At 38.7% G+C, this 11,820-nt stretch overlaps 1 protein-coding gene across 1 annotated transcript in view; it reads left to right on the forward strand.

The window, feature by feature from the left end:
- The window catches only part of NFX1 (nuclear transcription factor, X-box binding 1), a 47,443-nt gene that overhangs the window by 31,259 nt on the left and 4,364 nt on the right, over positions 1-11,820 (forward strand). Inside the window, exons 19-23 of the mRNA XM_034063111.1 lie at positions 1,320-1,361; positions 1,716-1,814; positions 3,056-3,122; positions 5,396-5,541; positions 11,231-11,338. Coding sequence (XP_033919002.1) covers positions 1,320-1,361; positions 1,716-1,814; positions 3,056-3,122; positions 5,396-5,541; positions 11,231-11,338 — 462 coding nt within the window. The remainder of the gene's footprint in view (positions 1-1,319; positions 1,362-1,715; positions 1,815-3,055; positions 3,123-5,395; positions 5,542-11,230; positions 11,339-11,820) is intronic.

The following is an 11,820-nucleotide window of genomic DNA, read 5'->3' on the forward strand; positions in this document are numbered from 1 at the left end:
GCTGACACCAACATATTTTGGCTAGTCATTCTGTTCTGTTTATTTGTTTAATGTCTATGAAATTGGAGCACATTTATTACCAAGTCCTTTTGGGTAATCTTCTACGCTGAAATAATTAACTCTGAATGTATGGGCAAGGTTAACTCATATCAGAAAGGACAGAAATGTCATAGCAGCTGTATACTTGCCAGGATTGCAAACAAGACAACAGTATCTCTGCTGGTGTCCCAGCCTTTGCAATATGTAATGTAAATGGTGCTGTAGTCACTGACACACGTTTCTGTGTGGGCAGACTTATGCTGTCCTTTCTTTGAATAGTTTAAATCGCCAGAGATTACTTTTCTTGGTGCAAATCTTTTTTAGCTTATTGTCAGACTCCCTGACCTTCAAAGTAACTTACAAGTCAGCTTTATTCATTTACAATAGCAGAATATTTTATGCAAACTGTGCAGAGATTTCTGTCTCTCTCTTGTTCTGGAGGATACCATATTGGTTTAGACCTAGAGTAGTTTCTCGAAGTTGGCTGCATTCCTCTTCTAGAGGAGGAGAATATCATTCTTCAAGCAAATGACTTTAAACAATGCCAGGTTGATCTTAGAGTGCAAGTAGGTTAGGTTTTTTCTGCCTCCACCAGAAATTGTGGATCCCATAACTGTAGGTCTCCAAACATAATACATAATTGGATGAACCAGTTTTCCCTACAGAAATTGTTTGAAATCAAGGAACTGTTATCAACAGAATTATTTTAATCTCTGACATTATCCCTTAAAATTTTTTAATCCCTTAAAATTATAAAATACTTGACAAAGATGAAGTTTAGAAAAGTTAAATTTGTAACTCTATTGACACTAGAAGTTATGGACTTAATTGAAATACTGATTTTTATGGTGCATCATAGTCCTCCATATGCATAGCTAACTTTCCTGGTCTTCCTGGCTGATGCATAGAACTGACTGTCACAGCTTACTCTGGTATCTCATCCTTCCCAGAATCCCCTTGATGCTGATACCAGCTGCATGTGTTTTTCCAAATGATCTAATTTACCAATATAATCCAAGTTAGAGGCTGTTTTTTCCTCAGCTTCAGTATGGAGTTGGTAACTGCTGCTTCTGTTCAAGACCTGGAGAAGGGCTTGTATGCTCAAAGATCTTTGTGATTTGTTTGTTTAGCTATATTATCTGATCTAATACAATAAACTATTCTCACACACTCTTCCTACTTCTTTAGGCTGTCATAACGATATGATACCAACAAAGCTACAGTTTGAAAAGTGTGAGTAGCAGCAGTGATTCTAGTTGTATTTTTCTTTCTTAATTCAGGTTGCAATGTGATGAAGAATGCTTAGCCCTGCAGAGAAACAGGTGGGCACTAAACTTGCTTTTTTTTTCCTGTTTAAAATTTCATGTTCAGAAAGTTAATGCTATGGACAAAAACAGCTTTCCTGCATGACCTATAGAACTGATAAATGTGAAGATGGTCCCTGATCTGTATTGTGTGATCTGAGATCTTACAAGAATAATCTAGTTAAAAGTACTGAATGGGTAGTTTCAAATGTACAGACTGCATCTTCTGTGAGTTGTTCCATTTGTATTAGTAACCCTTTTCTTTACCGTTCAGTGACAACCTGTTTAGGAGGCTGGGAGGATTTGTGGGTTTATTTTGTTGGCTTGTGGTTTTGTTACATTCTGTTTTTTCCCTTCTGCCCTTAAACTTAGGCGTCTTGCTGAGGCTCTTGAAATAGATGATAATTCTGATCCTTTTAACATCCGTACTCCTGGACCAAAGTACAGTGAACTTCTAAAAGAAGATGCAAGGTATGTGTTCTAATGCTGATCCCTAAAGGGATCAGTGGGTTTGGCAGTTGTCATTGCTTGGTTTTGGGGCTACTGCTGCAATATTCTTTCCAAAGCCTCTGTATTTCACAGCTGAGGTAGCCAGAGGCCCCTTTCTTCTTAACTCTACAAGTGCAGGTCCTTTTTGCAATTCTCCCAATGTAGTACTTTTCTCCACTGAATGTCTAGGAATTCTGATAATGGATGGACATCCACTATGGTCCATCCTATAATGGTGCATCCATTGTTACAATACCTTGAAGGTTTTCCAGTGATGGGTTGAGCCCCACCAAACCAGTGATCAGATGATGTTGGTAACCAGATTACTCGATGTTGCCATTTTCTGTGTTTCCTTGAGACCACTTGGTCAGCATCCAGAGCTTTAGTAGGGCATCTGCCAAAGATGATGGTGTCTGCTTTAGTAGGCACTCCTTGACCGATGAAATTCTGACATCATTCACAAAGTGATGTTGGGTTGGTATGGAATGGTGCCTGGTTTTGAAGAAATAAGGTTTACTACTAACCAGCTTTGAGATGTGAAATATTCAGGTTATCTTTTTTCCCTGTGGGGATGGTACCCTAAGAAATAACAACGTTACTTTTGGAATTAGCTTACCTGCTTATTTAAGAGCAGAGTGCAAAGATTACCTTTATGTGAAAACTTGACTTACTGTGATTAAGCAAGATAGAACAAACTCCTTTCTATCTCATCTCAAGAACATTTTCTTTGCTTGCAAGTAGCCTTATGCTGCTTCTTCTTACTAATTTGTTATGCTAGACAAGTAAGCCACCAAAGTCAGTGCATTTTTCCTCTGTCTTGGAAAAGAACTCTACTCTGTTTATCCAATCCCCATTTTTGTGTTTAATCGTGTATTCTAATTAAGTGAATTGCCTGAGTGACAAGTCATTTAAAAACCACTGAAATAGCAACTTTAAAACCTATATTATCCAGTTTAAAATGCAGACTTGTGTTGTCAGTAGAATTATATCATAGACTTTAATGCTGTGTTCTAAGGGTTCAAGAAAATATAATTGTTACTTTTTAATAGCAATGACATACTTAACCTTTTTGAAATGTAAATAGTGTAACAAATCAAAATGCTTCTGCTTCAGTTAACTGAGACCTTAAACGTTGTTCTTGTTGAAAATGATGTCACAAAAGATAAAGATACTGTATCTTTGTACTCTCTTACCTCATTTTACCTAGAATACTGTTTTTGCAGGAAGGATTTGAAGTTTGTCAGTGACGTTGAGAAGGAAATGAGAATGCTTGTGGAAGCTGTGAATAAGGTCAGTATGCAGATATTATGTATGACCTATTGTAATAAATAGGTTTGTTTAACTTGGGAGAGAGCTTAATATTACTAAACTTTATGAATGCTGATAGTTATGAGTTGACACTGAATCTGTTTAAGCTCCTATAGAGTACACAGTTATAAATAGAACAAAATTTCTGGGAGACATAGTAATCCAGGATAACTTTGGTGACAGCCAAGCTTTGAAGATTCAATCAGTGCTGGGCTTTAATGCATCAATGATTCTCATTAATTTTTGAATCTCTGTTAGTGAAGTATTAATCATAGAATCATAGAATAGTTAGGGTTGGAAAGGACCTTAAGATCATCTTGAAGATGATGTTTAAAGGGTCATACTTTGAGGAGGAAAGCCTAGGTGGTTCTGATTCCTGTAACAGAGCTGGCTCACAAATTTATGTATACCTTCCTGCGATTGACAGTGTGTGAGGGAGTCCTTCTTTAAGGAGATTTGTATTCAGCCACAGTTGTTTGGCAGAGTCCAGTATGCCAAAATAGAATTATTTGTTTTTCTAGTGAAAGCAGAATTCCACCTTCAGGCCTGTCAGGTGAGCATAGTCCTGGCATGCTGCTGCACTGTGCCTGACCTAGGATATGTGGTTCAAAGGACAGTATAAACCATGCTACGCTCAGTTGCCCTTAGCTCAAGAAAGAGTACACTTCACGTAGAAAGCATCAATTTCCTTCCCTCTACCCTGAGGACAGTTACGTAACTTTATTCCTTCTTTTTTATGCATGATGTTTCCTTAAGCAATCTTTGTGCTTGTTCACCTGTTTCATGTTCTTGCCTGTTGTTTTCACATTGTAATTAAAGTCTTAAAGGAGGCCACCTGTATATAATTATGTTCAGGCCCCTTCAACCTCCAGCATCTATTAATAGGTGCATAGAACAGTTGTTATCATCTAAAGATAATTTGCCCAATGTTGTGTTGCCTGTGGTTATCCTATTTTACGTATACCTTTATTATACACACATGTACACAAGTATGTACCTACATAGATATTTCTATATATATAACTGTGTATACCAATGCATATGTCTGTACTAATATCAAACCAATAGATGTATATTAAAGAAAGGGCAGCCACACATCTAGAATTTGCCATATACAGTAAATTAGTGACATCAAATATGACAGAACAAGAGAACTAGAAGGCTCAAGAGCATCTTCAATGCTCTATTTCTCAGCACTATCCAGCTATTTGTTAAATAATGATCTTATAAAGCAGACAAATGTCTGTTAACAAGCTTGTACATTACAGAAGAGAATGAAAGAATGAAACCAAACCACGTGACAATCTTCACCCTGTCTTACCTAAAGGGAGAATTACTCGGTGTTAACTTGAGCTTTAATCATAGTCAGGATGAACCAGTTAGGCCCACATGACAATTCAGTATCTCAGAGATCAGTTCTGCCTCTCAGGCTATTTGGGCATTGCTATTATATTGTATAAGGTACGAGAAGTCCCCATAAGTAAAATTATATTTGATACATGTGTGTGTGTACTTTGAGGTGATGGAAATAATAGAGAATACATAATTTTGGAGAAACAAATCATCTTTAGGTTATTTTTCTGTCAATACTGAGGTGAGCAGCAGGTCAAAGGAGGTGACCCTGCCCCTCTACTCCTGCAAGACCTCACTTGCAGCACTGTGTACAGTTCTGGTGTCCTCAACATAAAAAGGACATGGAGCTGCGGGAAGCACCTCTCGTACGATGGCAGGCTGAGAACAATTGGGGCTGTTCAGCCTGGAGAAGAGAAGCTGTGTGGAGACCTCAGAGCAGCTTCCAGTGTCTGAAGGGGGCTACAAAGATGCTGGAGAGGGGCTCTTCATCAGGGACTGTAGTGATAGAACAAGGGGTGATGGGTTCAAACAGAAACAGGGGAAGATCAGGTTGGATATAAGGAAGTTGTTTACTGTAAGTGTGGTGAGGCACTGGAATGGGTTACCCAAAGAGGTTGTGAATGCTCCATCCCTGGTGGAGTTCAGGGCCAGGTTGGACAGAGCCTTGGGTGATATGGTTTAGTGCGAGGTGTTCCTGACCATGGCAGGGGGATTGGAACTGGATGATCTTAAGGTGCTTTCCAACCCAAACCATTCTGTAATTAGCACTTTGTGGTAATAATGTTGTTGTAGCAGCAAATTTTAATAAAAGCACTTTTCTTTTAATTCTTTTCTTCCCCCTGACCCTGCAAAGGAAAACTTTCCCTTTTCTTTTTGTTCTTAACCTTTTCTCTTGAACTCAGGGCAAGCATACAAAGAAGAGCCATTGTTACCCACCAATGAACAGAGATCACCGCAGAATCATCCATGAATTAGCTCAGGTTTATGGCATTGAAAGCGTGAGCTACGACAACGAACCAAAGCGCAATGTTGTTATCACTGCAGTGAAGTATGTAATACATGGTTGTTTTCAAACCTGTTAATGATTGTTTAAATAACTGGATATTTTTATCACTTACTTGAGTTTGAGTTCCAGTGCTATCCTCAATGTGCAATAATTTACAGTAGAAATTTAAAGTAGATTTAAAATGAATAATTTTATAGGCTTTTATTTCCACTAGTCAGGTAAATCTTCGGAGAAGAAAACCCAATTAGCCATTAAAAAGCTAATAAATGATTTTGCAAGGCTGTTTTCCATTCATCTTCATAGTAACTATTTGTCTTTTTGTCATCAGCTAAATTGGATAGAGGTATCAAAGATGATAAAAGTCATCAAATTTAAAGGAAAGTTAATTGCTGAATTGGAAAGTCATACCTACATTCTCACCTTCTTTGAAAAAATCTGGTATTAGAAGTTACTTATTCTTCATCTGCCTTAACTTGCCACAGAGTATATTACCAGACACAGGGAGACCTGGAATTACTGCAAATTGGAGAGCTTTCCAGGCAAAACTGGAAATATTTAGATAATACCCACAGAAGGCAATTCATATTAGAGAAGGAAATGAAGGGGATATAGCTGGGGAAGGTTGATCTGAGTTACAGTTCTGGTGTCACTTGAAGTAGAAAACCCTGAGGAAATCCTTACAGATGCCCTTCTCCATGCTTCCCTCTTGGTCATCTTTGTAGTCACCATCTTCTGAGCAGCTGCAATACCAGAGTCCTTCTGAACCAGACTCCAGGGATACTTTTTGAAAGGACATTACCTGGACCTTTGGTCAGACTGGTTTGGTGGGAAGGGGAAGGCTTTCCACTCCAAGTTGACACATGCACTTTACTGTACCTGTCAGTGGTTTCTTAAACTCTTTTCCTCATATGAATTTCCTTCTCCTATGAATAATGCTGGATGCCAGAGCCTGTTAAGGAGCGTTGCTTGTTGTTATTTAGTGACCAGTGTTTAAGCTGCCTGTATGGACTTGAACATCCTGGAAGTGTTTTTTAAGAACAGTCACCCCTGTAAGGCCCATCCTTTTCCTCTTCCTTCCAAAAACAATAGGGTCAGTCTCTCCTCACAAACAGGGGGACTTTTCAGGAAGGTGACAGGGTCCCTGCACATTGTTCTCACTGGGAAAACCACATCCTGCCACAGTCTTGTTGAAGTGTTCTTTATTATTTATTCTTCTTCACCCAGGATTTTGTTTGCTTTCAATGAGGTATGTCTGCAGACAGTGCAGGAGTGGTTACCTAGCTGCAGGCCATGCAAAACCCAACTGGAACAAAGACCTAAATAAAATAAACCCCTTGTAACTACATGTAACACCCTTATGAGGTCATGGCAGTTGTATCCCAGAAGGCAAAAACTGTACCTCCCAGTGGCATGGTTGGAAGGAAATCATATGTTTAGAGGAAACAGATACTCAAATATGTCCAGATCATCTCCAGGTACAAGTTAATTCTATTCAGTAATTTAACTGTCTACAGCCTTTCTGGTATCTGGAATTACTTTGGATCCAGTTTGACAGAAGTTCTTATGGCTTCCTGAAGGTACTGTCACTTTAAGGACTTCTACTCTTCACTCTCTAGGAATTCTCTGCCATGAGGAGAAGTCTCTCTACTCCTTGCAATCACAAAGGTCTTTTCCAATGACTGCATCTCAACACCTGTAGCCTCGAAGGCTTTCTGAGCAGCTTAAGTACAAATAGTGCTACAGGTCACCAGCCAGGGTGGTTTAAACAGGAGCCCTGCTCCAGAAAAGAACTGCATCTCCTTCTTACTGTTTTTCTTTCAGTCTTGACATCGTTTGCCCTGAGAATAGTATGTGTTACCTCTTGACAGCTTATGAAATAGTATATGTTAAGTCTAGGCAGTCTGATCAGGAGATGCTTCATTATTCCACCCAAACTGTATCAGCTTTGGGAGACGCTTTCTCACAAAAACCTGCTCTGTCTGAAACAGAATGGATCATTATTGCAAGGCTGTATGGAGTCAGTTCTGGACAGATTGGTGGGCAAAGAATTTTGTAGTATTTCATATCAAATAGATCAATCCTGGAGTTATAAAAATTGAACTTCCAGTCTTCAAGGGGAAGATAAGTTTGAGTCCTGGTTTTCACAGTTCAGTTTTGGACCATAGGCCATCCTGCCAGCACTACCAGTGCCTTAGAGTCAGCAGATAGTTATTTATGTTCTCATTGTTTTTCCTTGGAGTCCTGCTAAAAACCTCTCATCCCATCTTTGTTGCTTGAGGCAGGCAGTTGTCTTTTTTCCTTATTTTGAGAATAAGAGAGCATAGAATAGCAACTTTAATATCAAAATATCCAAAGTACTTGCAGAGCCTTTTGGTTCCATTTCCACAGCTTTGTTACAACTGGTGACAGGGAGCCATGATTTATGTTAGCAGGAAGGGAGAGTCTGCTTTCCTTCTCCTTTGTGGCAAATAATTTGTCAAGGGGTTTTCTTGTTTTTGTGTGTTTTGCATTGTACACGTATTTAGTTGAATTCAATTGTTTGATTTTCTTCCAGATCAGTTGAATATAATGGGCTGTTTAATTTCTTTATTTCCTTTTATTTCTTTGGATTTAAAAAAACCCAACCAAACAAAACCAGCCACAAACCAAAACAACAGAGATTCACAGATGGAGTCAATCTAGCATTGTCCTGTGTCTTGTGAAGGTATACAAGAAGTGGTGTACCTTTTGCTTGAGTGTGAGTTGATAGTTTTTTGTCTTTAAAGCCTCTGTGGTTTCATGACTGGACAGTCTGCTGTGTATATCTTCTGCTTTTTTTGGGGGACACACACACAATAAATCTTGTCAAAGCTAGAACAGAGGTAGGCTTCGGTGTGACCAAAGCTAATTTTGTTCTGGGATCTCCTCAAACAGTACACAAACTGATCTCTCCTCATTTTGAAAGGTTTGATGCGTTAATCTGCATCCTGGGAACATTTAGCTTCAGCAGAGAGCTGCTGTATTTACTTTCTTGGGGAGAACAGTCTCTTTTTCTAGTAAGACTTTAGCTAATTGCAGAAATAAGCACATGTGTCATCTTCCAAGTGTTCTGTTTTCCTACGTTCCAAAACTCTCATTTATTTACTTGTTTTACTACAGAAGCAAGATATAGCCTGACATTTTAAAGACTCTACTTAATGAGGGCCATTACAGCCTTTCCTACTTTCACCTATTTACCTCCAGTCAGACGGGTTTCCATATTTTTGCAAACCACAGGTGATAAAAATGAAAGAAGACAACAAAATATTCTCCTATTTACCTTAGGCTGCTTTTAATGTTTTCAGGTAGAGCTCTACAATTGAGGTAACTGAAATAATAGTGGGAGCATTTGGCTTTATATGCCAGGCTTGGAGCTAAAGGAGAGAAGGAGTTTTTACCCATTTATTATAGAGGGGGAAATCAGCTGTTCTCAACTGATACTTGATGTTAGAATGTGCGTATTAAGTGTAATATAATCTTGGAAGAAACTGTGGTCAGTGGCAAGTAACTTTTCCTTTTGAATAAGGAACACTTCCAGTTTTGGGGAAATGAGAATACTCTGAACTGATGATCTGTGTTTTCCGAACTTTGCAGTTCATTTGAACAGACTGTCATACTTGCTTTAAAACAATACTGAAATGGGGTCAGGGATCACCACTTCATACTTTAGTGGGCTTCTGACTTTCCTTGAGGATGTCGTGGAGGTTTTCATCTGTGTTGCCACAGGAATTTGCTCCTTTATTTTCAGAACTGATGGAAACAAGATGTGATGGGAATAAGATAAAACTTACTATTTTCTAAGCTCTGAAATAGAGCTGGTGTTCATCTGTGTGCGTACTGATGTGAGATTTAAACTGCTTAGGGCTCTGGCAGAGGCGGGGAAAAACATGAATTGCCAAGTATGTGACCAAGCATGGAACTCGACACATTTCTGGAATTACAGCAATACACAGTCTATTGTTTTGCAGCATTTTTTGCTATTCGGAATGTAATTTTGAAAAGAACAAGATGAACTTGAAAGTAGGAATTTAACATGATTAGTCAACACAGGAAGTCTCATGGTCTGGAGGGTTCTGCTCTGGGAGGAGCTTGTTTAAAAACTCATGAGTAAAGTAAGCAAGGAGGAAACATTATTTAATGATTGACATAGAATCACAGTATCATTTTGGTTGGCAAAAGGCCCGTAAGGTCATTGAGTCCAACCTTTAACCTAACCTTGTTAAATCCACCACGAAACCATGTCTCTAAGCAATACATCTACACATCTTTTAAATACCTCTAGGGACGGTGATTCCACCACTTCCCAGGGCAGCCTGTTCCAATGCTTGACAACTCTTCCAATAGAAACCATTCAGATAGAAATAGGAAAGTAATCCAGTTTAGTGTACCAGACGTAGTTTGGTACGTGGGTTTGGAGGAAAGTACAAGAAAGGTAAGAAATTGATCTTGCCAAAGTTTAAGAGTTTTAATTTGTTCAGCTTTTGTGGGGACAAATAAGCTGAATAAGAAATTGTGAGTGGAAAAGATGGTGATAGTGAAGGCTTTTCAGTCTTGTAGTTAAGTCTAACAGTGACTGCAAGTTGAAGTAAAGCAAGTTCAGTCTTGAAAGTGGCTATGAATTTACAGGATAATCTGTAGGAAGATGTCTTCACAGCCTGTTAGAGATACAGTGTGTCCAGTAATTATTTGGAATTTTTAAATAATTTCTTTGTAATTTGATGCCTTTTGGGACCAATCTAGGGTTGGCTTTTAGTTTGCTTTGTTTTTCTGGGTGGTTTTGGCTTGGATCGTCTTAATATCCTTCTTTCTCCATCCATTTCAGCCTTTGAGCATGGACTGCCATACTGAAGTTGAGTGTGATTCACAGCCAGTATATGCCTGAAGCATACAAATGTACATACTGAAATACACTGTCCTCCTGTACTGGGGAAAATACTGCTTTGCACCATAGCCACAGGGTAGCCCTTGCATTGCAGATGATACAAGCACAAGTGGGGTGATTCATTGTGTGGTCACAAGCACATAATAGACTGTTACAAGTGTGGAGGGCAGGAATAGCTCATTATTCCTCACCCCAATGCCTAATGTAATTTCTGTGATCTTGTTCACCTGGGCTAGCTGAAAAGGAAGAGGCAGTGTTGTTGCATTGTTCCTGGGATAGTGCTGCTTAGCAAGGCTGCTTTGAGTGCAGAGTGATAAACAAGTTTAATGTGACTTCACTGCCAGAGTTTAAAAACATGTTTCCAAAACATTAGAGAACATGTTGTGAAGATGTGTTCACAGGGTACCAGGTTAAGTAAGTAAATTGTTGCTTCTGATCTTTTATCTCTTCTGTGAAAGAAGAGATATATGTTGATCTAGAAAGCAAGTACTGCATTTTTGGTACTTTAATAGTTGATCATATTGTGCACTTCACATGTGGAAAGCAAGAAGTCTGTGCACCAGCACTCAGATCTAGTAAGCTGCTTCTGCATCTTTCATAGACAGCTATCAAGAGACATTTAGAATACTTGTATATCTTGGTAAGAAAAATGGACTTGGCACACTATTGGTCTCCATCATTGAAAAATTAAGTGTTTGAGTAAGCGATTTAAGTATACAAGTACGAGCTCTGCTCCAGAACAGCTACTTACAAATGTAACTCTTTTGCCCTAACTTATTGATGAATATAATTTCCTATTAAATTAAATAACCTTTTTTTTTATTTTCCTAGAGGGAAATCCTTTTGTCCAAGCAATACCTTAACTTCTGTGCTAGATAAAGAAATGCAGAGCAGGCCTCTGGCTCCACCTCCTATTCCTCATTACAAACAAACAGATAAGTAAGGAATTTGTTTTTAAAACAGTTTTGTGCTGAGTTACTTGAGTGTTTCTGAGCTTCATAAAGATTAGATAGTTGGGAAGAGAGGGCTGCTTTGGGGATGTTTTTCACCTTTAACTGTTCTGTGTGAAAGAGTAAGGTCTTACTTGCCTAAGATGATTTATTTGGACAGGTAGTAAATGTATTTTTCTTGTGTAGATATGACTACACAGCTGGCTAAAGGTGAACTACCGTTTTTGTCAGGTAGTGAAAACTACTGAAGATGGGATATACAAGGTTTCTTGGTGAACAGTCTAATAGAACAGGCTTTACTTTGTATGACCTGCCAGCTTCAGGTACCTGTAGTCATCTCATAGTCATGAACTCTGTTAATGGATGGCTAATTCTTTACCTTTCAGATACATTTTTTCCCCCCCAAGTTATTTCAAACTAGCATTTTGAAATGTTCTGTGCACTACTGCTTGCAGAAGGGAAAAGCTTGAT

This window comes from Melopsittacus undulatus, chromosome 1, assembly GCF_012275295.1.
Source record: "Melopsittacus undulatus isolate bMelUnd1 chromosome 1, bMelUnd1.mat.Z, whole genome shotgun sequence".
NCBI lineage: Eukaryota > Metazoa > Chordata > Aves > Psittaciformes > Psittaculidae > Melopsittacus > Melopsittacus undulatus.